Source organism: Petaurus breviceps, unplaced genomic scaffold (assembly GCF_028583685.1).
Source record: "Petaurus breviceps papuanus isolate PSGF00001 unplaced genomic scaffold, PetGlider_PUasm1.0 38, whole genome shotgun sequence".
Classification (NCBI taxonomy): Eukaryota; Metazoa; Chordata; class Mammalia; order Diprotodontia; family Petauridae; genus Petaurus; species Petaurus breviceps.
Window position 1 is genome coordinate 37,572,861 of NW_027186304.1, and position 27,718 is coordinate 37,600,578.

At 41.1% G+C, this 27,718-nt stretch overlaps 1 protein-coding gene across 5 annotated transcripts in view; it reads right to left on the minus strand.

Moving 5' to 3' along the window:
- Positions 1-27,718, minus strand: part of TMEM241 (transmembrane protein 241) — a 168,399-nt gene that overhangs the window by 25,054 nt on the left and 115,627 nt on the right. The window contains exon 14 of one of the 5 annotated variants that reach the window (XM_069099785.1): positions 10,181-10,788. The exons of the other annotated variants lie outside the window; for them this stretch is intronic. Coding sequence (XP_068955886.1) covers positions 10,741-10,788 — 48 coding nt within the window. The 3' untranslated portion in view covers positions 10,181-10,740. Of the gene's footprint in view, positions 1-10,180; positions 10,789-27,718 lie in introns of those variants that run through there. 5 annotated transcript variants of the gene reach the window in all.

Sequence of the window (27,718 nt, forward strand, 5' to 3'; positions counted from 1 at the left end):
TCTATCTATCTATCTATCTATCTATCTATCTATCTATCTATCTATCTATCTATCTATCTACCTATCTACCTATCTGTATATGTCCTTGTAATTTCCCCTCCCCCTAGAATGTAAGCTCCTTGTGAGTAGATTATTTCATTTGTCATGGTTGTATCCCTGGAGCCTAGCACATAGCAGGTGTTTAATAAATGCAGGTAGGTGGTGCAGCAGATAGAGTGCCAGGCCTGGAGTCAAGAAGATTCCTCTTACTGAGTTCAAAGATGGTCTTAGACACTTACAAGCTACGTGACCCTGGGCAAGTCACTTAATCCTGTTTGCTTCGGCTTTCTCATCTGTAAAATGAGCCAGAGAAGGAAATGACAAACCAATCCACTGTTTTTGCCAAGAGAAACCCAAATGGGGTCATGACGAGTCAGATATGACTGAAAAAGGGCTAAAACAACAATAACAATAAATACTTGTGGATTGATTGATTGATTGGTTGATTGATCTAGATAATGGGAAAACAAGAAATAGGTATGTCCTCAAGACTTAAGTCCAAATCATTAGGGGCCCGACGGTCAATGACAGCTGAGATCTCAAAGCATGAGGAAAAGGCAAGGGAATGTGTGGAAATGTTACCTAATCCCCATTCTCCCTCCCCCAATGCCTTCTTTTTTAATTTCCTGGATGAAGCTTACCAGCACTCCTACACAAAATGTTCATCACCATGGCATTGGTTTTCAGTCCCTGAAAATAGAATAAACTTCCCTGATTCCATCAGCTATTGAGGGGTAATACAGACTGGTTACTCCCTCAACCAATTTATCTGTATCTCCACTATCAAATATAAAATCTTCTGTTTGGCTTTTAAAACCTTGCACAAGCTGGCCTCTTCCCACCTTTCCAGTCCTCTTACATTTCTGTCCTGTCTCTAAACTCTAAGACCAGGGCACCTAGGTGGTGCAGTGAATAGAGCACCGGCCCTGGAGTCAGGAGGACCTAAGTTCAAATCTGGCCTCCGACACTTAACACTTACTAGCCATGTGACCTTGGGCAAGCCACTCCAATTGCCAAGTTAACCCCAATTACCCTGCCCTCCCCCCTTCAAAAAGCAAAAATAAATAAATAAATAGAAAATAAACTCTAAGATCTAGCCACACTGGTCTTCTTGCTGTTCTTCGAACATCACACTCCATCTTCCAACTACATGACCTTTCACTGGCAGTTCCCCATCCCCGAAAAACCACCTCTGCCTCCTGGCTTTCTTGAAGATTCAACTTACATACCACGTTCTGCAGAAGGCCTTTTCCCATCCAACCCCCAGTGCTGGTGCCTTTCATTTACATTGCACTGTATGTGTCTCGTAGGTATAGAATTGTTTGTATGTTGTATCTTCCAATAGTATGTGAATTCTTTGCAGGCAACAACCAAGTTTTTATTTTTCTTTGTATTTCCAGTATTTAATTAACACAGTACCTGATACACAGTAGGTACCTAATGAATGATTATTGGCTTACATCTGGGGCAGGCCATCTAAACACAAGAAGGGCCCATGTTACTGAGTAGAGTTGCAATGTATGGCTTGACGGAGGAGGGGAGAACAGAGGACAAAGCAAGCCAGGATACTCTCCCTGTCAAAAGCTGAAACTAGACTTATGTCTTTAAGTCCTGATCAGTCTAAAGATCTAGGTCTAGATACGGATGAGCTAGAGATCCATTAGTTAAACTAAAACCCTGTGGCCTAGATTCAGTAATCTGCTGGTACACATTCAAGCCAAGCATACCACACTCTAGGTATTTGGAGGGGAATTTTGTAGAGCTCGGGCAAATCTCTGCCTTTCTCTTCCATATTTAAAAATAAGAAAGGTATGGGCGGCTAGGTGGCACAGTGAACAGAGCACCAGCCCTGGAGTCAGGAGGACCTGAGTTCAAATCTGACTTCAGACACTTAATACTTACTATCTGTGTGACCTTGGGTAAGTCACTTAACCCCAATTGCCCTGCCTTCCCCCCTCCAAAAAGCAAACAACAACAACAAGAAGAAAGGTAGAGAATATTAGCATGGGAAGACACTTCGAGGACCATCCAAATCAAGTCATTCATTTCACAAATAAGAAATTGAGATCTTTGAGAGCTTGCATCTCTTTCATGTGGTCATATCATGGGTAAATTACATTATAGGACAATTAAACATGGAAAGAATTATATAATAAACTATGAGGTAAGAATACAAGTGGGCAGCTAGGTGGCAAAATGGAGAGAGTGCCAGGCCTGGAATCAAGAAGACCTGAATTCAAATCTGGCCTCTGATACCTACTAGCTGTATGACCCTGGGCAAGTCATTTAACCTTGTGTGCCTCAGTTTCCTCAACTGTAAAATGAGTTGGAGGAGGAAATGGCAAACCACTCCAGTATCTTTGCCAAGAAAACCCCAAATGGAATCATGAAGTATCAGACATGACTGAAAGATGACTGAACAAGAAAACAAATACCCCTAAGAAGATTATAAGTTGGTAACCACTCATGAAAATGAGACTTAAGCCACAAAGAAGAAGAATAGCATCTATACAGTGCTTTAAGGTTTGCAAAGTGCCTTACAAATATTATCTCATTTGATCCTCACTATAACCCTTAGAGGTAGGTGCTATTATTATCCCCATTTTACAGATGAGGAGACTTACCCATAGTCACACAGTTAGTAAATGTCTGAGGTTGCATTTTAATTCATATCTTCCTGGCTCTAGGTCCAGTCTATCCATTATATGCATTATGGAGGGGATACATACTTTATGGAGAGAAAACTTTATCATATCAAGCTCCAAATTCCTGCAAGGAGCATAGAAATATACCATCCAAACAATTAATCAAGAAGAATTTATTGAGTGTTTACTGTGTGCAGGCACCATGTCTGGCAAAAGAGATACAAAGACAAATGCAACAGTCCTTTACATTCTGTTGGGGGAGACAACACATAGATAAATAAGTGGGTACACACACACGTGGAGGAAGAGAAAATATATTTCTGTTCATTTAAAAAATAAAATTGCATTAAATACATTTCTGTTCATTAAAAAAATAAACTTGCATTTGCCCTCAAAGAACCTATTGTCGAATTTGCTGACTGAATATTACAGCTTGTCCTTATTCTTTTAAGGTCGTTGGGCAACGCTGACTGGAAATGAAATAACAAACAGGGCCTTTAAGCTTAAAACTCCAAGTTGGATTAACGCTGGTTAGCCTACCAGAAGTTCTGCCCACCTCAGACACAGGCTCAAGGCTGCCCTCCAAATTCCACAGCACTCAGACCACTGTTTGAAGTATCTCATAATGCAGAGAGCTCAATTTTGCCCGTGTCCCAATGAAGCGGCTTTTGTTCTCACTTCAGATATTTATTCAGGGAAATATGCTTTTGTTTTCAGGATTCTATTTCCTGCTGGTTAAGATTCCATCAGTTCCAACTGGGAAGTTAATACAGAACCAAGAGATGACTGGACATTATACCAGCAGCCTGAACTTCTGTGGGTGAGGAGGGAACCTAGAGGGCAGCCTGGCATTCTGGGAGTCTGCTCAGTCTCTTCCATGGACGGTTTTCCCAACCCTGGCAGCAAATTTCCCTCTTCTTGTTTCCTAGAGGAAGAAACATAGTCGTGGCAACATGGACTGTGGCCTGGCCAGTAAATAAGGCCAGAGCTGGAAAGAGGCCCAACCTGGTACTGGGCTGGGAGGGAGATCTGAGTTCTTTGTTGCAATGCCATTCACTTGGCATAGAAAATGCCAAGTTCTAGAAAATGAGGAAGTTGACCAAGATGACCAAAGAGGATCCTTTTAGCAGTAACACTTTATGATTCTCTGTCTCCATGCTTGATGTTTCCCAACTTCATGTCCAATCACAAAGCCTAGACAAATCTCCTTACTCCCCATCTAGTGCCTTCATGTCTAATGTTCCCTGCCCATTGCCCTAGATGGCCATGAACAGGAATAACTCTTCCACAGCATCTCAACAACACAGGCCTCCCCAGCCACAGGCTGGGAGATGCCAAAAATATCAGAACTCAATACAATGTGTCAGCCATGCTGCTTTGAATTTCCTGCCTTTGTCAACAGATGTCACAACCTCAATGTTATTTGAACAGATTTGGGTGTTTAAAGTAGATCAGATTTCGTTTCTAAAATACTCATTCGGTCCCAAGACAAATTCCATTTTTTAAAGGGAGGGGGAGAAAACAGACCCTGAGTCAGGTGTTTGGGGGAGCTGGATTTTATTTTACGGGAAATTTGTTTCTGAGACAGAGGTGACTGGTTAGAGCAACTTTGTCACACCCTACGGAAGCAGCCTAGGATTTAGAGCTGGAAGGGGCCTTGGAGACCCTCCAGTCTGACCCTTTCATTTTACGGTTCGGAAAGGCTCAAAGCTCTTCCCCATGACCACAAATGGAGTAAAGGAAATTTCTTTCCCCCTCCCCCCCAAAAAATACAGGGTAAGTTTTCTTTAACCTGATAATAAATGCAAAGGACTTGTGTCCAAGTCCATAAACAATCAAGACAAATATTCTTTCTCTCCTGTAAGCCCTACCTTCCCAGGATCTTGTAACAGTCATCTAGACTTAAAATACTCCCCTGGGCTGAGGGTTCTGCTGCTAAGGAAGAAGCACTCTTTGTTGCTGGAGAGTTGAGCAACTCTCTCCTCCTGAGAGCCTTGATGCCGCTAGGGACCTAAATAATCCTTCAAATTTTTATAACTACCCTAAAGTGGAAGACGCCTCCCTAAGAGAGCCCTCCAGAGAGCTAGAGTGAACTCCTTTGTCAGACCTGTATAGTCCACACATCTTACAGCAAAAGCAAGGTTCAGGTCATACACTCCACATCATGGCTCCAAGGGAAGGTCCTTAGCATCTGTCAGAGAGCCAACTCAAAATTAAGTGAAGTTGCTGTCGTTCAGTCTTGTCCAATAATCTGTGACCCTGTGGATCACAGTACAACAGGCCCTTCCATCATCCACTACCTCTAAGTTTGTCCAAGCTCATGTTTGTTGTTTCCATGACACTTACCTATCCATCTCATCCTCTGCCGTCCCCTTTTCCTTTTGCCTTCAATCTTTCCATTTTCAATTAAATTAATTGATACACAACTCTTAACACTTAGGGCTAGGGATAGATATGTGGTTTGTCATTGATGTCCATTTCTGGAACTACCTAAATTATATAACTTTCTTCATCAGTTTTTAAAGCCTTTACTTGCAGCCTTGTTCCTCCAGAGGCCTGGACTAAAGCAAGATACATACTTTCTTACATCTTCTGGACTGATCTTGAATATCTGCCAGGGCAGAAGATTTCTGTTCTCTAAGGGGTCAACTGTCAAGCAAGGACTCCCTGTTGTTTTCCTTCAGGAGTCCATAAACTAATGTCAATATAAGAATATTACAATTGGGGAAGAGAATGATGTGTTTTATGTTAACAAATGGATCTTATGTGGCCATAATCCTTTCAATTTCTCCCAGATTATAGGGAAGGGAAAAGAAGAGATCTGGGAAGGGACTTAAAAGCTTGTGGGGAAATACTTCAATAGAAACTTGGGAGTGAGGAGAGTCATTGTATTAATTTTCTAAATGTGACCTCCTTTATCCAAAGCTGCCTATTAGAGCATTTGATATCACAGTGGTTGGAGCAACAGAACTGTGAACAAGCCCCCTGGAAAATTCTTTTTTAATTTTTTTTAAATTTTTTGCTTTTTAGAGGGTAGGGCAATTGGGGTTAAGTGACTTGCCCAGGGTCACACAGCTACCCCTGGAAAATTCTTAAGTGAATCAAGAAACTCCTTTCATGGCAGAGGTGGGGGTCAATGGGTGGGGAACATTGCATATACCATCAGGCACAGCAAAATGGCTAGCTTTACTGAACTGCTTTTTCTATCTCTCCCTCTTTTTTAAAATCTCATAAGGGACAGCTTTATGAGGAGGGATACATATTTTCTTTTATAATAGTATTTTATTTTTTTCAATTACATGTAAAGACATATTTTAACATTCATTTTTTTAAATTGAGTTTCAAATTTCCTCCCTCCCTCCCTCATTTCCCCTTTCCCTAAGATGGAAAGCAGTTTGATATAGGTTATATATGTGCAATCATATAAAACATTTCCATATTAGTCACGTTGTGTAAGAAGAAACATACCAAAAGAAAAAACTATAAATAAAGTGAAAACAGTATGTGTCAATCTGCATTCAGACGCCTTCAGCTTTTTTTTCTCTGGATGTGGATAGCATTTTTTATCATGAGCCCTTTGGACTTGTCTTAGATCATTGTATTGCTGAGAATAGCTAAGACATTTAAATAAGCACACAATGTTGCTGTTATTATGTACATAGTTCTCTTGGTGCTGCTCACTTTACTTTGAGTCAGTTCATGGAAGTCTTTCCAGGTTTTTCTAACTCCACCTGCTCATCATTTCTTACAGTACAATAGTATTCCATCACAGTCACATACCACAACTCGTTCAGACATCCCCTCAATTTCCAATTCTTTGCCACCACAAAAGGAGCTGCTATAAATATTTTTGTACATATAGGTCCTTTTCCTTTTTATAATGATCTCTTTGGGATACAGACCCAGAAGTTGCTAGATCAAAGGGTAAGCACAGTTTTATAGCCCTTTGGGCATAGTACCAGATTGCTCTCCAGAAAGGTTGGATCAGTGCACAACTTCTCCAACAGTGCATCAGCATCCCAATTATGGGAAGCAAATGTGATACAAAAGCAAAAAAAAAATAAAATAAAAGAGAATCAAGAGGATATGGGAAATGTATAATCAAGACTGAGTAGAAGTGTTGATTAACCAGGAAATGATATTTATAATGCTTAACATTTATGTAGCATTTCATGGTTTACAAAGTCATCACTTCACCACCACACTTTGGGAAAGGTAGTGCAAAGTAATAACAAAATATAACAAATAATAACAAAATTTTACAAAAAAATGAAGCTCAGAGAAGTAAACTTATTTGCCATTTTCATTCTGGGAAGTCACACAGTGGGAGCCGCTTAGAAGGACTGAAATTAGGATTTCAGATATGGTTTACATTATCTTACCCCCAAAATTCACCCATCTTCCCAGCTTCCCAATTACTGTGGAGGGCAATGCCACCCTTCCAGTCACCCAGGTTTTCATAACCTCAGTGCCATCTGCATCTTCTCACTTTCCCTCACCTCACTTCCACATAACCAATCAGCTGCCAGACTTCCAAGATTCTAGCTTTGCTTCTCCCATTTGTCCCCTTCTCATTACAAATACAGCCACCACCATGATGCAGGCCCTCCCTCATTACCTCTGGACTACTGCAATAGCCTTCTAGTTGCTCTCTCTGTCTCTAGTCTCTCCCTACTTTATATTCATCCTCCACACAATGGCCAAAACAACTTCCCTGAAGTACAGTTCTGGCAATGTCACTCCCCTGTTCAATAAAACCTAAGATTAAATATTATTTCATCTGTGTGTGTATATACAGATACAGTCATTTGAAATGCATGCTTAAAATTTTTCTGGTAATAGGAGTGATTAAAGACACTGATCTAGACATATGAATTGCTTACTTCTAGGATTTAGTTGCCCCAGATATAAGCTATGATAAGCCATTCAACTGAGTCCTCCACATCAATTATATTATTCATTCAAGAGAAAAGGCCAAAAGAAAAATGTATAAATGCCATGGGACCCCCCTGATTATATTGATTTCATAGACTAGAATCTGATGGGACATGACCAACATCAATTCATAGGTCAACTACACAGAGTTATAAGAGGTTTTCAAAAAATGTAGGTGGTTGTCATATTTCAAGGGATATGATTGGACCTGCCTTATATCCAAATCCATATAATAATGAAAAAGGACATAATGTAGCTCAACTTTATTTAAATGCTGCTCAGAGAAAATCTAATCTGATACATGTTACATGAATTTAAAGTTATGAGATCTAATTAGATAAGCTGGGAATCAGAAAAAAATGTAAGCATATACCTATATTGAAAGAGATTTGACAGTCTTTTCACTAGGAAACCATCCAAAATATGAAGAATAATCATGCAGTGACTTGTGACCAGAGAGGCAGGGAGAGGGGGAGGTCTAAGCAAGCTGAACCATTTCTCAGACTTCAAACAACTTTACTTCTCTTGTTTTCTACTCTTAGGGTATATTAAGAGAGAAATAGTGTTCAGACCTAGAGAGAGGTCAACTCCACTGAATTCTGTCATAGACAGAACATATCTGCAGTGTCATATTCAGTTCTGGGTACAAAATTTTAGGAAGGATGACTATAAGCCTGAAAGGGTTCAGAGGAGAGTGCCAAGGACAGTGAACGACCTCAAAGTCATAGCTATAAGATGAACAAATAAGTTATTTTGACTATTATAAATACCCAAATTAACTATAAAGGACATATGAAGAAAGGCACTCTCTATATCCAGAAAAAAGAACTGATAAATTGAAGCATGTATAGAATAATTTTATATATACGTATGCATATATACACACACACATACATACCCCTATTTATGTCTAATGGTAGCCATCTCCCCAGAGATGGGGGAGGGAAGAAAAAAGAAATGTACACCAGAATTTTGTTGTATATTTGAAAAGAACAGCAAATTGTACATAGCAGATTTATAGTTTCATGTACAATCATCTTTTTATTGTACCATATTATGAAAATGCTTGTTTTATCCCATAAATTAAAAATAAAAAGGATCAGGGATGCTTAGTCTAGAGAAGACTTAAGGGAGACATGATATAGCCAGGTTCATATCTTCCCTGTCAAATTTTCTTACCCTTACAAGCTTTGGAAGACATTTAATCTCTCTTGACCTCAGGCTTCCTTCCCCTCTATAAAACAAGAGGTTTTGATTCAATGATCCCCAAGATTCCTTTCTACTCTAAATCTAAGTCTAATGATCTTAAGCATCTGAAGGGCCATTCCATGGAAGAGACTTGTTCTTCTTGTCCCCAGAGAGCAGAAGTAGGAAAAATGGGAGAAAGATACAGGGAAAGAGGCTTAGACTCTCTGTAAAGATTGACATAGAGTCTAAAAATTTCCTAGGAATTATAGCTATCTAAAAGTGAATGCCCTGCTCCAGATCACAGTGATCTGCCCCTCACTCGAGGTCTCCAAGCAAAGTCTGGATGACTACTTGTGGAGGATGGGTTAGAGGGGTTTGAGTCAATTTCAGACCAGATGGGCTCAGGGTTCTCTGAGACTGAATGATCAATGGAGGTGTTCTTCACAGTATTTCTCATCAGTCTTACCTTACTTTTTTCATTGAACTCCATGGAAGAGGTGTATGCTTGAAGGCCATTGGTCTTATGTCCTTATCAGCTACACATGGTATGACTTATTTCTGAGAATATGGAAAGACCATTGTGGGAGTAATAGTTCTTTTCATGGGGCTTTATAGATAAAGATTGTCCTTATGACAATCTGATTTATGACAGCAGCTGCTTCTTACATGTGACTTTTGCTCCTGAGTTTGTGGCCTTTTAAATAACATTGGCTGAAAAGAGTCTTCTGCTAGCTACATGTGTGACTTTGGACAAGATATTTCACCTCTCTTAGCTATGCACTAAATTGTCTGTTACTCTTGTTTTCCCATCTTTGCTACATCTTTTGAAGTTGTGGACCAAAAGGTCTTTGACTCACAACCTAATTCTTGTTCTTCTCCTCTTTAATTTTAGTTCTACTTCAATTCACCCAAAAGCAGTTGGTTAGATTTAATGTTCTCTGAAAATGGCTTAAGGAGCCTTTAATTTCTACCTGTATCAGCTCTTCTCTGGGGAACTGGATATATTCCAAGGCTTGCCCTTGCCTTGTCTGATCATTTGCACCAAGCTGCGCTTGGAGGTGGTGCTGATGAAACTAATGAGAAGCCAGATGCTATGGATATTCACCATAGATTCGAGCATCAGGGCCTCAACAGAAGATCCAAATAACATTAGTACAAACCTACATGATGAAGAGGGAAAGGAAAGGATGAGGCAAGATTCTAATTTCTTCTACACTAACATTTATGTAATGTTCTTTTTTTTTTGTTTTTGTTTTTTGTTTTTGCTTTTTGGAGGGCAATTGGGGTTAAGTAACTTGCCCAAGGTTACATGCTAGTTTGTTGGGGGGGGGGGGGGGGGGGGTGTGGGTGGGTGTTAAGTTATGTAATGTTCTTGTACAGAGATTTCATTGGAAATAGCCGATTCCTATTTATGGAGAGGTTCAATGGCTAGCTTTGCCCAAGAACATGCTTTAGTAATAGAGCCAGAAACAGCCTCATCCTTTTTTATTCCAATACTCTTTCACCTTTTCAACTTTCCATGTTTAATTTTATTTAGTAAATTTGTTCTTCTAATGCTGGAGTTATTTCTGGAAGGATACTTTTATGTAAAAATTCCTTTCTAAAACCTTGTGTTTAAATGATTTAAGAATAAAATTAATTAAGCAATCACATATGCAATGAAGTACCTACTACGTACTGGGTGCCAGAATGGCAAATATAAAAACCAAAGAGTCCCTGACCTCAGTGGGTTTACCATCTAGCTGAGGGAACGAAATAGACACATACAAGTTAATACAAAATATACATGAAGGAGAGCCAGGAAAGGTAGGCTGAAATCAGATTATGAAGGGCTCCATGGGACAAACAGCCACTCACATTTTATCCTAGAGCCAATATGAAGTCAACTTACCTCTTTGAACAAGAGAGTGACGTGGTCAGACTATGCTGGAACTTAGAAAACTACTTTGGGTAGCTGTAAGAACAGACTGAAGAGGAGAGACTGGAAGCAGAAAGACCAATTAGGAAATCACTACAATGTCTGTGCCACGTACTTACTTAGCACAGTCCCTGGCACATAGTAAGTGCTTAATTAATGCTAGCTGACTAACTCTATGCTCCCATGATTGTTTCCTTCACTCTCTGAATCTCTTTCCTATAACTAGTCACTGCAGTAATCAAATGATACTACATTGGTGAGAAAGAACAATTAAAATAAAAATGCAGGCTACATCCTGGGCAGGTGTGATAAGGGACTTAACTAGAATATCAGTGGCCATGTGAGCCAAGAGAAGGGAAGTGATGGGAGAAGTGCTGTGAAGATAGAATTGACAAGACTTAATACCTGACTGGATGTGGGAAGTGAAGAAGAGGGGAAACTTGAGGATGACGTAAAGGCCTTGTACCTAACTGGACTGGAAAGATGGTGGTACCACCAGAAGAAGTTAGACTAAGAGGTAGGTCTGAAGGGAAATGAAGCCAGTTCTGTTTCAGACATATTAAGTATGAACTGCCTACCTAAATGTGGACACGGGAGGTGTCCAATAGGCCGCTGGTGATACAAGAATGGGGCTCAGAGCTATAAAGCTCAGACATGCAGATCTAGATGTTATTTGCATAGATGTGATCATTGAACTCATCAGAGTTGATGAGATCACAAAGATAGTATAGGCAGAGAAGAGCTGAAGAAGGGAAGGGAGAAAAGAGAAAAAGAGAGGACAGGACAGGAAATGAAAGGAGAAGGAGAGGATGAAGGAGCATTTTGATAACTATAGTTAGAGTGAGATGATCTAGCAAATCAATCAGTGAAGAAACACTTGGACAGGTAGAACAGGTGAACCAGGAGAAAAGAGTGGCATGAAAACTCGGAGAAGAGAGAATATGCAGGAGAAAGGGGCAGTCAGTAGGGTCCAAGGGCTCAGAAACATAAAAAAAGCTTTAGGTCAGAGAAAAGGCCACTAGACTTGGCAATTAAGAAATCATTGGTGATTTTGGAAAGCCCAGTTTCTGCTGACTAACGAGGTCAGAAGCTAAAATGAAAAGAGTTGAGAAATGAGTGGGAGGACAAGAAGTAGATTGCAACCAGTGTAGATACCGTAGCTTTTTCTAGCTATGAAAGGGAGGAGGGATACAGGACAATAGCTTGAGGTCATCCTATGGTCAAGTGAAGTTTTGTTGTTTTTTTTAAGGAAGGGGAGAGCAATCTACCACATGCAACTATCACCATCCCAGAGTGAGGAGGAACATGGCTGGAGTGGTCATCTATATTCCGAGGTTGTTCTGGCTTCCTTTTTCTTCAATAAGTAAAGAGGGGAAAAATTAGGAAGGAAGGTTTCTTCCCAGTCTATCACAAGTTATTTCAGGTTAAAACTTGGTAAACCCCACAGCTGGCTTTCCATCCCATTTTACAAGGCATGCTTCACAAGCCAGTTTTATTTAAACCCAAATTAAGATCTCATAGTCTGAAGGTGATGGTTGACGGAGGTGAAAAGATCAGCTATCCTGAGAAGACCATGCTTTTGGCATCTAAAACAGGAGAATCCTGATTCATTTAAAGGGAATATTTAATAGTTGGAAGCTATATTTGGAAATGAGACAAATTTAAGCATCAAAAAGTTCCAAATGAGTATGCCATAATTACACTTTCTCAAGGCCCTTGAGGACTTTTTTTTTTCAAACTCCCTTTGAAGGAATAATAATTTCAGCACATCCTATTGTTAGAGTCAGCAATTCTGGGACTGAAAGAGCAGTTTTACAGACAGGTTTTGATAGACCCAGATGCTTCCTTCCTCTATTAAAATGTAGGAAATTGAGTACCCAGTTGGAAAAAAAGCAACACACAGCTAATTGCTATCTTTGATCAGCCTACTTCCCCCAAGTGACTATCCCTGGAGGAACCTAGCATCATCAAGAGCCGTGCTGCATATTGGAGTTATCAGGTCAGTTGGTCAGCTTCCATTTGGTTTGGGCTGATGAAGGAGGAGAAAAAAGAAGATGCAGAGAAGGGAGAAGCCTATTCCCTTAGAAATCTGCCTTTGCAAAAGTTCCCCCTCCCATCAAATTTATACAAACCACAAAACTCAATGCTTCAGTCCTAGTGTCCAACACAGTATCAATGAGGCTACCCATGAACCCTCCCCTTCACATATGTGGGAGATGGACAAACCAGGACTTCAAACCACTCTGGCACTGACATGCTTAGAAAAAGCTTCCACCAAACAAGAAGAATAAAGGAAGACTGAAGGAAGCTTGAGAAGCTTTATAGGGATTGGGACTATGCACTTCAAGATGAGAAAGAAGTGGCTGTTTCAAATGCATTTTCCCTCTAAAACTGAAACCAGTTAACTTCAGGAACCCTATTCCCACTCATGTGTGGGTAGAATGGACTGATGTAGTTAGAGGAAAATTCCCCTCCTCCCTCCACATCCACCCACAACATCCCAGCACAAGAGGCAGTCATGTTCATAGAAACTTAAAGAGGAGAGTCTATAGCAGAAAGGAAGTAGAATAGGAAAGTCACCAAGCTAAAATTCAGAAGGAGCTGGGTTCTAGATCAGTGAGAACCTACTGCTTCTGTTAGATAGCTACTGGCTGTCTGAAAAATAGTTAAGCAAAACTGAGGAATGAAGCAGTGTATGTAACCTTCTTTCCCCATAGTCCCCCACCTCTCTACCTGCTGCCCTGTGAATGTTATGAATCTGGTACCCCTTCTTTGACACCATAAGAAGGGTGCTCCTCCCTAACAAGTCACTTGACTCCTCTAGACCACAGTTTCCTCATCTCTTAAATGAGGGGGTTAAATCAGGTAATCTGCAATTAGAAAATCTGGAAGGACCCTTCCAGCTTCAATGATCTGAGACTGTTCATATACTGGGTCAGCTCTCTCTGGAAAAGAGAGTTCTATTTTCTGAAGGAGTCAGAAAGCTTGGGCTTGGGACCACCCCAGTATTAGTGTACATCACGTTTGAATTTGTTTAATTTTACACCAGCATGCAAAGCCCACTGGGTTGTAATCTTCCTCCCTTACACATCCAAAGCTAGGAGAAACAGAACTGATTTGTTAAGACTGTGTTTGTATATTGTAAAATAGTTTAGAAAATAGATTTTAATTCAGCATTCTCCTCTTCTGCCCCATCCATAAAGAAATGCCGGATCCCATAAGGGTTTAGAAGGCAATCAATCACAGGTCAGCCTTTGCACTGATTTCCCCAAGAGCAGGATCAAAAGAAGAATAGAAAAAATGAGAGAAAAGCAAAAGGCTAAACAAACCGTAATTCATCAGCAAAAACACGAACACAGTTTTGATCTAACAGTCACTCACAGTCAGCTTAGCTTAGAGTAGGTCCAGGAGCCAGGCCATAATAGGAAATTGAGTTAATTCTAGAAATGTCTTTACTGCTGAAATCAGCATTTCAGGAGTTTATTAACCATCTGGGGGACTTACAAAATGGAGATACTCTCCAAAGATGGTATGGAGTGTTTCGACTGCTCTCTCTCAACTTGAGAGGCAGCCATTGGTCATCTGTCCATAGACTCTGGTCTGCACATCAGCCCAAGGTTTCCCAGGTCTCTGTGTGCCTGGTTGCCAGGCTAATGGAACCTCACCCAGACAACTGATCATCTAATGTCCCAGAATGTGAACACCAGAGCTGTACAGCAGCTGTTGGATGGCACACAGGGTCTTGGCCTGAAATTTAGCATGGAGTATTTCTAAATGCATCTCAAAGTCAATGATTGCATCTGGCCTGAGAGGCGTGGAACTGGAAGAGAGGGCAGCAGCAGCTGCTGAAAACAAACTATTGGGCAGTTGGGGTGGGGAGGAAAAGAAACATCTGCCAAGTTCCAATTACCATTGGTAAACCTGCTGCCCTTTGAACCCACATACTTAATAACTTTGGCATACCTTCTATAGGCATTATGATACCCAAAGAACCACTGGACTAGGCAGCTGTTCAATGTCAAAGTTTCACAGGATCATATCAAAGGAAGGTGCCACCTGGGGACTGAATGCCTCGGGGTGAGAAACTCAGCTTGGTAGAGTGTAAACAAAATCATGATTTTGTGGCAGCTGAACTCAAATGAATTGCAATGACCTATCTTGGTTCTGGAGAAACAGATTAAAAAACAAAACAAAATAACACCCCAACCTCATCATGGTAAAGAGTTGGGGGACTATGGGAAGAGAACATTTAATATAGCATCAGACAGAGTCATTTTGCTAGATAGCATTCCTTAGCTATTTTTCTTTGTTACAGGGAAAAGTTTGGTGGGAAGAGAAGTATACTGGAAAATAACATGTAAAAAACAAAAGGTAACCAGGAGGCCTTTTTTTAATTTTTAAAAAGAACGCTGACCAAAGTGACCAGGCTTAATTAAATCATGTAAGTCCTCTGGGCCATAGTATATGAAGAGCTGTATGACCATGGGACATTTGTCTAGCCCCTCTGGGCCTCCATCTCCTGTCTGCAAAATAAAGGGGCTGGATTAGGTGAACTCTGAGATCTGTTGTGGCTCTACATCCCATGATCCTACAAAAAGGAAAGGTTTAGACAAGATGGTCTCTAAAGGTCCTAAAACTCTAAGATTACAGGATTCCTAGGAGTGTTATTGGGCAATATTGAAGTCAAGTTAAGTAAGATGTCAACTGAAGGGTTGTTTTTTTTTTTTCCTCAATGATGAACACACCCTATAGTTAAACACCAAATGGAAAATTCAAAACCTAACCCAGAAATTCAGATTAACCATGATACTTCCCACTTTTGGCCTTGCCCTTATACCTTGTTTCATGTCTTGGCTCAACTAAAAATTCAGCTGTTCTGCTTATTTAGTCTTCAGTGTTCCAGAGGCACATCCAGACTAAATGGTTCTAGTCTGCCCAGAGAGTAAGCTGAATATCCAGCTCCCATACCAATGTATTTCCCTTGCTTCCATCTGTTTCCCATTAGCTTGAAATGGGAATGCAAGGGCATTTTTAATATTGTACTGTTTTCAACTGGATGGAGTGCTGGGCCTGGAGTCAGGAAGACTATCCTCTTGAGTTCAAATCTGACCTCATTTACTAGCTGTGTGACCCTGGGCAAGTCACTTAACCCTATTTGCGTCAGTTCCTCATCTGTAAAATTAGCTGGAGAAAGAAATGGCAAACCACTCCAGCGTCTCTGCCGAGACACCCCCAAATAGGGTCATGGAAAGTCAGACACAACTGTAAAAGGATTTAACAATTTGTCAAAAATAATAATAATGTGAGAATCTAATACCCCCCAAAAAGCATTATCTAGGAGATTACTGGAATTCCAGCAACATCCTGACTACTATAATGTCATACAAGTTACAAAGTAGAACCACCATAACTGAGTATAGCAGACCATAGCTGGCTGAAGACTTTTATTCCTCTTCTCTAAGGACAGCATTTTCCAGGAGGTCTTAGAACTACCTAATTCTTGAGTCGGGAGATTTTTCCTAGTTCTTATACTAGACACCTGGATGTTTCTTGGCATGAGACTTTCCAAGTGAAGGATGGGGGAGAGAACCTCTCTCTCCATGACCTGGCATGTCTCTGTGACCAGGGAAAAAACTTCCCATTCCTCTAGCAGAGAGGACAGAAAGAGGGCTCAGCAGGGCCAATGAGGACTCAAATGGTCAACTAAGAAGCTGACTTGGTTCAGAAGAAGACGCACCTTATTGGAGTTTCTGTTCCCACGACAATGTCATGTAAGAATTTCAGTGCTTCCCAGTGTAAACTCTCTCTGGGACTCAAACCCACCTCCCCTCTGCTTCTGTTGAATCAGAGATCCAAATTATCTAAAATGAAAAAGTTTGCTCAAGTACCTTCATTTTCAGTTTATTTCACGTGAGCAAGGAGGCAGTTGCCCTTTAATATAGGTATAATTTTTACTAATCAGATTAAACTGTTTACTAAGGAAATGATTCTTTATAAAAACACAACTAATTATAGCTCAAAGGAAGGTAAGGAGAAGCTAGGTACATGAAAGAAGGAGTTAAATGATTTGATTGCTAGAAAAAACAGATTTCCAGACCAGGGTTGTTTTGGGTTTTTTTTTTTTTAATCTTTTGGGGTCTATGACCCATTTGGCAGTTTGGTGAAGCCTGGGGAACCTTATCTCAGAATCATGTTTTTATATGCAAAAAATAAAATACACAGGATTACGAAGGAAAGCAATTATATCTAAATAATATTTTGAAAAACCAAGCCCACAGACCCCAGGTTAAGAAGCCCTATTCTAGACTGAAACCAGAACACATGTCTCTGTCCTGGCAGAGGAGTGTGTCCAACTAAAACCCCACCTTCCACAGGAAGCCTTTCCCAACTCCTCTCAATTCTAGTGCTTTCCCTCTGTTAATTATTTTTACTTAGCCTGTATAGTTTGTTTACTTATTATCACCCCCATTGGATTGTAAGCCCTTTGAGGGAAAGACTGTCTTTTGCCTCTTTTTGTATCTTCAGCGCTTTGCCCAGTGCCTGGCACACAACATGCATGTTGATTGATTGACCTCTGTACAGACACGATGTGGAGGAGGTGGTGAGTGGCTGACAAACAGCTGACCTGAGAGTCCTAACTGAAAGGAAAAGGCAGCTGTGTCAACGCTTACAGTGACCCTTATTGATAACTGAGCTTTCACAGAACCACTACAATCTCAGAACTGATTAAGGATACAATTGTTAATGACAGTGCCTACTGTGTAGAAAACTGAAAATTATTAGCATCAGTTTTGCCTCATTCAACAGGAAAGGGAACTACGTTAGCTGGGGAGAAGGGGACATCCAGTCTTCTTCTGGAGGGCATGGAACAGGTGATAAGAGAACGATGCAAAGCATATATTGTCAACAGCTGGAATTTGTGGCCAATGACGCTCAAACTGAAAACAATACTTCATGCTCCATAATCTTGTGCCTTTTTATATAACAACTACCTGACACCATTCCTTGACGTCTGAAAAAAACGTTTGGCAAGATGGCCAAGCAGATAGAGCCTTGCATCTGGAGTCAGGAAGACCTGAGTTCAAATTCAGCCTGAGACACCACACTGAAATGTTGTTTGCCTCAGATTCCTCGTCTATAAAATGGAGATGATAATAGCATCTTCCTTCCAGGGTTGTTTTAAGGATCAAATGAGATGATGCTTGGAAAGTGTGGAACACAGTAGCTGGAAGAGAGTAAGTGCTAAATAAATGCCATTATTATTTATTGCTATTATTATTATTATCTGTCAGAAATTATGAGACTCATAATAAATTGATACAAAGTGAAGTGTGCAGAACCAAGAGAATGATTCCTATTACAACAATGTTAGAACAAACAATTACAAAAGACTTAAGAACTCTGATCAGTACAAGGAAGGGGTCATGACTGCAGAAGACCAAGGAAGGAGGTTCCCCACCTTCTGATAAGTGATGGATAAAATATGCAGAACTAGATGCATTCTGGACATGGCCAATAGGAGAATTTGTTTTGCTTGACAATACATATTGGTTACCAGGGTTTTTCTTTTTTTCCTCTTTCCACTGGAGGAATGGGAGGGAGAAGTGGGAAGGAGAAAAAGTAAATGGTTGATAATTGAAAAATAATATAAAATTTAATTTTTAAAAATATATGTATGACAAGCTCCACTACCTTAGTTTCCTCCATACCCATAAACACCAGGAGAAAAGCTCAACAATATGGCAACTAAATTCAGATAGATTTCCAACCCCTCTATTTTAAGAAAAAAAGGCTAGGGAACTATGGGAGAAGCAAATCAAGTCTGGGAATGACTGTAAAAATGTGAAGCAGAATGCTCCCATCAGAAATAGAGTAACAGAATGCCACTCGTCTCAACAAAGACCCCTATCTTCTCAACATACGGTACAGCAAGAAGATAGACTGAACTACTGCAACAGAGGGAGGGAAAAAAACCTTTCCATTCACTTTCTTTTATCTAGGTATCAAACCAAATATTTAGAAAATCTCCCAAGCTATGATATTTGGCAGGTCAAATAGCTACTGTCTTTTGGCTATCAAGGAACCATTTCATTCCCTCTTCCCTTTCCCGAGCAAAAACATCACACAGCCTGTAATAATAGAGAAAATGGCAAAAATATGTAGCACATTGCAGCTGTCACTGAAGATAACTGCCCAAACTTATACTTCCCCTTCTTTTGCCTAGCCAGAGCTTAATGCCAGGAGGCCCTGCTCTATCATTGTTTCAGCACTCGTCTCAAGTTTAATGCTGCTTCTCCCTGAAATCGTACCAGCACAAGGTAGAACCACTGATTTTTTTTAAACCAATACAACAGAGAGAACTCTCACTCTAAATATTTTTCCTTGGAGCACAGTAGCCTAGATATAGAAATGAAGGAGTCCTTATAGGTCATCTAGTCCAACTCTTTCATTTCACAATTAGGGAAACTGAGGCCCAGGTGATGGGGTTCAGGCTCTGGGAACCCCCTTGAACTCTCTTTGAATCTTCCCACTGGATCTGGTGTTTGCCTAAAGCCATAAGCCTCCCATTATCACTATGACTGAATCTGTTACCCTTAACCTAACCTAGCCCTTCACAGTCTGTTACCTCAGACAGTTTCCCACCCTTGAGCCCTTCAAAAATCCCATTCTCTTGGTTCTGGGGAGTCTGACCTCAGGCCCATCAAGATTCTCCTTAGACTCCTCCTCAAGACCTTCCCCAAACCCTCCTCTAGACCACTCTAGATCCCTCCCACAGTCTTTCTGTATATAAGATCATCTTGTCTCCATGAAGGGGCTCAGATTCACTCTAGCTCAGACTCTGCCTGTGTCAGATTGTTCTGGCCTGCTTGTCAATACAAACTTAGGCTCCTTAAGAGTATACCCATTATGGTGAATCTTTAAAAAACTTTGTTTTACTTTGGGAAGGTTTGAGTTGAATTCATTCAGCAGGACCCAGCATGTCAGTATTCTGGGGTCTGGAGCACCCCTAAACCCCAAACCTCAACACAGGGAGGTTAAATGTCTTGCCCAAGGTCATACAGGTCGTATGAGGCAGTTAGGATTTGAACTCAGGTTTTCTGCCTCCAAATCACATTCTCTCCACTGAACTGTGCTACCTTGGTGTTACTGTCACTGGAATCAAGAAGGTTCTTATACAATCCCAACTACGTGAAAATCTGACAAAGTAGGTCTGAACTGGCTTTCAGAAGAGTGGAGGCCAGACAGCTGGAAGAAGTTGAGTACAGCTGCAGCCAGGGACAACCTTGGCTAAAAAGGGTGGAAAGCCAGGGATGAATTTACCCCTTAGGGCTGACAGACTTCCCTTGGTTTTCTGAGCAGATCACTCTTTCCATTGTTGAAGCAAATGCTGGCACGCTGTTTTTGAAGAGCAGCCTGAAAAAATTTTCAAGGCACTGGATAAAGTGATTAAGTAAAGCCCTCTGTTTTGCAAAGCTGAAAATGATGTTTTAAACCTCAAGTACCACTTGTGCCTGGCAAAGTTAAATCTTTGCAGAAACCAGCAGGGTGGGGAAAGCAGGGGATGAGGAGGGGCAGGGCAAGAGGGGGAGATTTGGACTAAAAGAAAGGAAGACAGTTGTTTCAAATGCAATTTGTCTTTCTATCTCTTCCGACTGGATTTTGTTGGTAATATGCAGAAATGCTGATGATCTGTGAGGCTTTAATTTATCTCCAGCACTTTGCTGATGTTTTTAACTAACTGAAACAATTAACAACTTCCCCAAAGTTGCAGGATATAAGACCAAAAGTCATTCCCCAATAGTCAAGTAATCAAATAATATAAACAAACAATTCTCCAAAGAATTGAAAACTATTAGCAGTCATATGGAATGGAAGTAAACAGGAAATCTGGAAGCGGCAATGCTCCAAATTACTATTTTAAAAAAATGCAAATCAAAACACCACCAAATTTTCATCTCATCTAGAAAACTGGCAAAGATGAGGGGAAAAAATGGATAGGGTCAATGTCGGAGTGGTTGTAGAAAAAATCATTATGCATTGTTGATGCAGCTGAATTGGTCTGATAGTTCTGGAAAGCAATTTGGAATTATGCAAATATAGCAACTATAATGTCTGTCCTCCTTGGCCCAGAGATTCCACCCCAGGATACCAATGACAAAAAAGAAAGGCCCAATATTACTCAAAATGGTTATCAAGGAACATTCTGTAGTAGTGAAGCATGGCATACAAAGTGAATGCCCATCAACTAGAGAATGGCTAAGAAAATTGTGAGGCCTGAATGTGATGGAATATTACTGTGCAGTAAGAAACTATAAATGTGACGAGGGCAGAAAATGACTCATGAACTGATAGAAAGTAAAGTAAATAAAATCAGGAAAACAATATGTATGATGTCTACAATACAAATGAAAAGAAAACAACAAAGCAAACACAGCTGAATGCTGTGAAATAGTAAATATCAACCTTGGCCCACTGAAGGCACCTCTGCTTCAACCCCATTCCCATCCTTTTCTATAGATACTGAATACTGAACATCAGTCAGAATTTTTTAGATATATATTGATTAATTTGTCACTAGCAGTTAGGGGAGGGCAAGAAAGACTTCAAAGCTATACCTGAATCTTGTCTGGAAAAAAAAATGAGATTCTATATGGCAGAAATAAGTGAGAAGTGCATTCAGGGGATGATGGAGAGCAACCAGTTCACAGGCATGAAGACAGGAGATGGAGTATTACTGTGAGTTCTGTTGGATTGCATATGGCAGGAGAAAAGAAGGCTAGAAAGACAGGTTGTATAAGGCTTTCAATAAACTGAGGAGTTTATATTGGAAGCACTGAGGTTGACTGAGTAAGGGAGTAACATAGATCTGTACTTAAGTGATGAGGTATGGGCTCTGGGAGCCCCCTCAAGCTCTCCTTGAGTCCTTGAGGTACAGGTTCTGGGAACCACCCCCCTTGAACTCTGATTAAATCATCCCATTTGATGAGGCATTTGCATGAGCCTTACTTTGTGGTTGAGGCCAAGCCTCTGTTACTAGACTTCCCACCCTTGAGCCTATCAAAATATCAATCCAGTCTAGAACTGGCCTAGCCCACCATTGTTTGTGGTCTCCAGGTGGCCTCCAGCAACTTGCCACCCTTAATCACTCATTGACCTCATTAACTCCTCCTCTAGACCTCCCCTAGATTCCTCCCACAACTTTCTGTATATAAGACTCCATCTTGTCTCCATGTTTGTAAGAGGGCCATAGAAAGAGACGGCCAGATGGCTCAGCAAGTAAGAGCACCGGCTCCAGTGTCGGGATGACCTGGATCAAATCCGGGCTCAGATACTCAGCACCACACCCAGAAATAATAACTGGCTGTGTAACCTTGAGCAAGTTACTTAACCCCAATTGCTTTAAAAAAAAAAAAAAAGAGGGCCATAGAATGGTGAGAGTGCCATAGAATGACCTAGCACAGGCTTACTCTGTGCCGAATAGAAGCGAACTTTTAATAAACTTTACTTTTTCTTTGGCTGAGAGAAGACTTGAGTCCAATTCATTCAGCAGGACCCAGCATGGTGGTATTTTGGAGTCTCCAGAGTAACCCTAATCCTCTTTATGGGTAACCTCTTCATTTTTATGGTTCCCTGACTAATTGGGGGGGGGGGGCTGTGTCTTTGTTTTGGGGCCTGACCTCTCAGATCCCATTAAGTCAGACAGCTAGGACGCTGTTTTCTGCTGAGCCTAACCTCAGGTTCTCAGTCCTGTTTGGTTATTTTGGAGAACATGGACATGTGTGCAGCTTCTGAAGAATGGAAGATAAGGACAGATGCCCCATCTGGAAGTGTAAGCCATATTCTTTCAATTCTCTCGGGGCTAGGGAACTGGGAAAAGTTCAGGGACTTTTTTGTGGGGGTTTTTTTGGTTTGTTTTTCGAGGCTTACTCTCAAACCTTCCTTTATGGAGGAAGGGACTTCCAGGCCCTATGCCTGTAAGCTCCCAAAAGTTAACCTTTGGGGTGTCTTTTACAACATTGGAAAAAAATTTAGTTTCTCTAGAGATCTTAAAAAGGAAAAGTTGGTTGTTGGTTTTTGTGTTGTTTTTTTTTTTGCAACACTGTTTGGCCTAGGTATAGCCTAGAAGATGATGAATTGTGACCTGTTTCGAGGACTTTAAAAGATAATACTCTCTTGCAGGAGGGTAGACCCTCCCCAAACTCCTCCTCTGCACCACCCCTAGATTCCTCCCACAACCTTCTGTATATAAGATCCCATCTCCTCTCCATGTATGTGAGAGCGCCACAGAATGACCTCCACAGACTTACTCTGTGTCTAATACAAGCAAACTTTTTATAAACTTTACTTTTCTTTGCCTGAGAGAAGACTTGAGCTGAATTCATTTGACAGGACCCTGCGTGTTGGTATTTTGGGGTCTCCAGAGCAACCCTAACCCTCTTTATGGGTAGCCTCTTCATTTTTAATGAGGGAACCATAAAAACTTGGACTTGGTCAAAAGGTCACACAAAAGGACCTAGAAGGCCACATGTGACCTCAAGTTCATAGATTCCCCACCCCTGGTTCAAACACTACTGGAGAGGATGGCTGGGGGGTATTATTGATGGGGGGGGGTCAGATCTCAGAGAGGTCTAGTTGATGGATGAAGGATGATAGAAAGAAGTCCCAGATGAAGGAAAGTTTGCTCCTTATGGAAGTGGAAGGGTATGTAGGATGGGGTTGAAGAGGACATGGAGAAGAGAAGAGAAAATGAAGAAGGGAGTTTGCACCAGGGGTACAGGCTCTGGGAAACCTCTTGAACTCTGACTGAATCTTCCCACTTGATGAGGCATTTGACTGAGGCCATAAGCCTTTCATTATAGCTAGGCCCAAATCTCTGTTACTCTTAACCTAGACTAGCCCTCCATCGTCTGTCATCTCCAGGTAACCTTCAGCTATTTCCCACCCTTAATGTCATTACTGGAGTCTGACCTCAGTTCCATCAACGGTCGTCCTTAAGACCCTCCCCAAATCTCTTCTCTAGACCACTCCTAAATCCTCCCACAATCTTTCTGTAAATAAGTTCCATCTTGCCTCCACGACGGGGCTGAGAATTTAATCTCCCACAGACTCACTGTGTGTCAGAGACAAGCATCACAGATAGTCAGCCTACCCATTATGGCGAATCTTTAATAAACTTTGTTTTACTTTGGCTGAGGGAAGACTTGGGTTGAATTCATTTGGCAGGACCCAGCTTTTTGGTATTTTGGGGACCCAAGCACCCCTAAACCTTAAACCTCAACATACAGCCCATGACTGATTAATATAGGGATAAGGAGAGAGAGAAAAGGCATGAAATTATTATCCTTAACGGTAGTACTGTTATTTAGTCATATCCGACTGTCTGTGACCCCATTTGGGATTTCCTTGGAAAAGACTACTTGGCCACTTCTAGATCCCTCCCGCCATCTTTCTGTATACAAGGTCCATCTTGTTTCCATGAAAGTGCTCAGATTCAATCTGGCCCACTTGTCAATACAATGCTGAGATTCCTTAAGAGTTTGGCAAATATTATGGATCTTTAATAAACCTTTTTCTTTGGTTGGAAGAAGACTTGGGTTGAATTTATTTGGGCAGGACCCACATATTGCTATTTCAGGGTTCTAGCACCCCTAAACCTCAACAGATCCACCAGGAGGGGATCTACTTATATATTAGGCGTCTTCCTCGAATTTTTGTAACATTGGCAAACTTACTTGGCAAATGAAGGACTTGGGCTCTATACTCGTCATCTCTTGCACTTAGTACTTGACTGATGATTTTTTTTCTAGTCCTTTATTTCTTTAACGCCATTTTAATGCTACTTCTCTTGTGTAATTCTTCATGTCTGGGAGGGGCACCTCTCTAGTGAAATGATCATCAACTTCAATCCTCCATAGACTGTAACATATATTCCATGGCCTTTCAGCCATGTGACATCACAAGAAAAACATTGATTTTTTTTTTAAGCTAGACCTTTGTTTCAGGGAGAAGCTAAGGTTATTTTAAGAAGTATACAATCTCCCAAAGGCAATCCAATCATTTTCTTTCAAACTTTGGGCCCAGCTCACTGTTCATTTGCAATGTCTGTCCCAGGTAGAGCTACTGAAGGAACAACTCTATGGTTTATACATGCATATCATAGCTTAAAACCATAGACCTTAGCCTAAAAGGGACAGGGTCTCCCATTGCCTCCTGGGTCATCTCCAATTGTCCTGACGAATATCTGGCCACTAGACCCAGATGGCTCTGGAGGAGAAAAAGAGGCTGGTGACCTTGCACAGCCCTCACTCTCCTCTCCTCTCTCCTCCCCTTCCCTTCCTCCTTCCTTATCTGGGGATGCTCTGCCCAGGGGAAGGTATATTTAGATGACCAAAAGCTGCCTTTTTCCTTTGGGTCTACTGGCTAGATTTCTTTCTCAAAGACCAGGCTTAAAAAAATCCACTCTGGAGCTCATGGATTGAATAATAGGTCATTGCCCCTCTAGCACAGAGAGAAAATAAATACTAAATAGTAACTGTTTCTCTTTTGGTCAGGAACTAAGGGTCTTCCCCCACCCCAGTCTGATTTTTTTCTTTTTTTTTTTTTCAACTAAAGATGCCATCCCATGAGTAACTACTTAAAAAGGCCTATTCACTTAATGGGCATTATCTCAATCAAAGTGTGAATCTGAAAAGGCCTTAGACTAAAAGGGCCAGGGTCTCCCCACTGCATCTCGGGCCATCTCCAGTCATCCTGATGAAGATTGGTCATTGGACCAGATGGCTCTGGAGGAGAAAGTGAGGCTGGTGACCTTGCACAGCTCTCCCTCACTCAACTCAAAGTCAACTATAAGTCATGTCATCTTTTCCCTGAGGTCACAGTCCTCTTCAAGAAGAAAGGACAAATTCAACAACAACCAAAAACAATAGCCTGGACAACAGCCACACTCATCCCAGACAGGAATAAGTAAGGTTGGTGGGGCAAATTACCATTTAAAAGCACAGAAACAATTCTAACTCCATCTTTTTTTTTTTTTTCAGAATTTCAGCTTTATATTGGAAAATTACTTCCTCTACAATCCATTCCATACATCTGGAAAACAAATAAACAAACAACCCTGATTTGTCTGGATTGCTGAGAGAATTAATTAAGCTGATTTTTATCTCCACTTCTCCTGTAACAGGAATAAAAGAGAAGCTGTGGGCAAATGTACATGCTTACTGGAAGAGAACTGTGCAAGGCATACACAGCCCCCAGAAGGGTATGGCCTGGGCAGGAGAAGACCACACAGAAGCAGACAAATAAAAGTGCAAAGTAAATTCAATAAAATCCGCTGCCAAACTCCTCATAAAAACTCATTCCCTCCATTTTCTCTTCTATCACTCAGGTATTTCTGGCTTCCAACCTCATTGGTCAAATGAAACCAATCTCTCCAAAGATACTAATGATCTCTTAATTGTCAAATCTGATGGCTTTTTTTTCTCAGTATCTGACATGGTTGACTGCTGGGAATGATGAGTATGACATCTGTGCCTTTAGATGTGAGAGAAGGTGGCTGGGATCACAACTGAAAGGGGAGTCAGGTCTCAGGGAGGACTTACTGAGAAATGCAGAATGAGAGAAAGAGGTGAAGGATGAAGGAAAGTTTGTGCATTACGGAGGTGGAAGATGGCCTTACAAAGAACAGGGAAATGGCGGATAGCCAATTCAAATGTACCTATGAAGAAGGGAGGGACTAAAGTTGTCAGCAAGGTTGGAGGTCAAAAGACTCCTGAAAGGGCCTGCTGCTGACAGCAGAAGTGAAGTGTGGGGTAAGGGCGAAGCCTACAGTCAGAACTGACACCAGTCTATAAGACACATCCTGAGAAGTTTTCAAATTTCCACTCCCCAGACAATGGGGATAAGAGAACAGGAAGTAAGGACTGGAGATAGGTCACCCCCACATAGCCCAGGATTGATTAATAAAGGGACAAGGAGACAGTTCAGATAGTCTCTCCTCCCTCAATTATCATTATATTACTCTTTTAATTCTCTTCCTACCTCTCTGACCAATCATTCTTAGTCACAATTGGCACAATAACTCATGTTCCAGCTCATAAATATAAAATTCCCTCAAACAGTTGTCCTAGGATCTCCCCTCCTGTCTTTAAATACCCTCTTTGAAAAAGATCTAAGTTCCTATGGCTCAACTACCATCTCAAAGGCACAAGATTGTCAGATGTAACTAACAAACCCTCCTATCTCTGCCAGGCTCCAGCCTTCCATCTCCAATTGCCTGTTGGATAGTTCTAGCTGGGTACCCCACAGGTATCTCAAACTTAACCCAATTTTCTTTCCACCAAAAACCTCTCCTTTTCCTGTTTCTTATCTCTGTGTAAGGTACATGCTTCCACTCATTTAGACTCACTATCTCAGAATCATCCTCTACTGTTCACCCTCATCTCACACCTATGTCCAATCAGACTCTTATCAATTCTACCTCCACAATAAGGATTACATCCAACTTATCTGTTCCCACATATACTGCCCTAACTGAGGCTCTTGTCACCTCTCCCCTACACTACTGCAAAGGCCTCATGAGAGTCTCTCTCTCATCTACCCTACACACAGCTGTCTAAGTGATTTTCCTAAAGCCCAATCTAAGGATGATATTACCCTGGCTTAAAAAGCTCCAGTGTTGGGGTGGCTAGGTGGTGCAGTGAATAGAGCACAGGCCCTGGAGTCAGGAGGACCTGAGTTCAAATCAGATCTCAGACACTTGACACACTTACTAGCTGTGTGACCTTAGGTAAGTCATTTAACCCCAACTGCCCTGCCTTCCCCCATCCAAAAAAGCAAAAAAAAAAAAAAGAATTAGGAAGGGGGGAGAAGACGAAGAAGGGATCCCCCGGGGGGGGGAGCTCCAAAGTCTCCCTTTTGCCTGTAGGATAAAATACAAAATTCTCTAACTGGTATGTTAAACTTTCCACAGTCTGGATCCACCCTACCTTTCCAG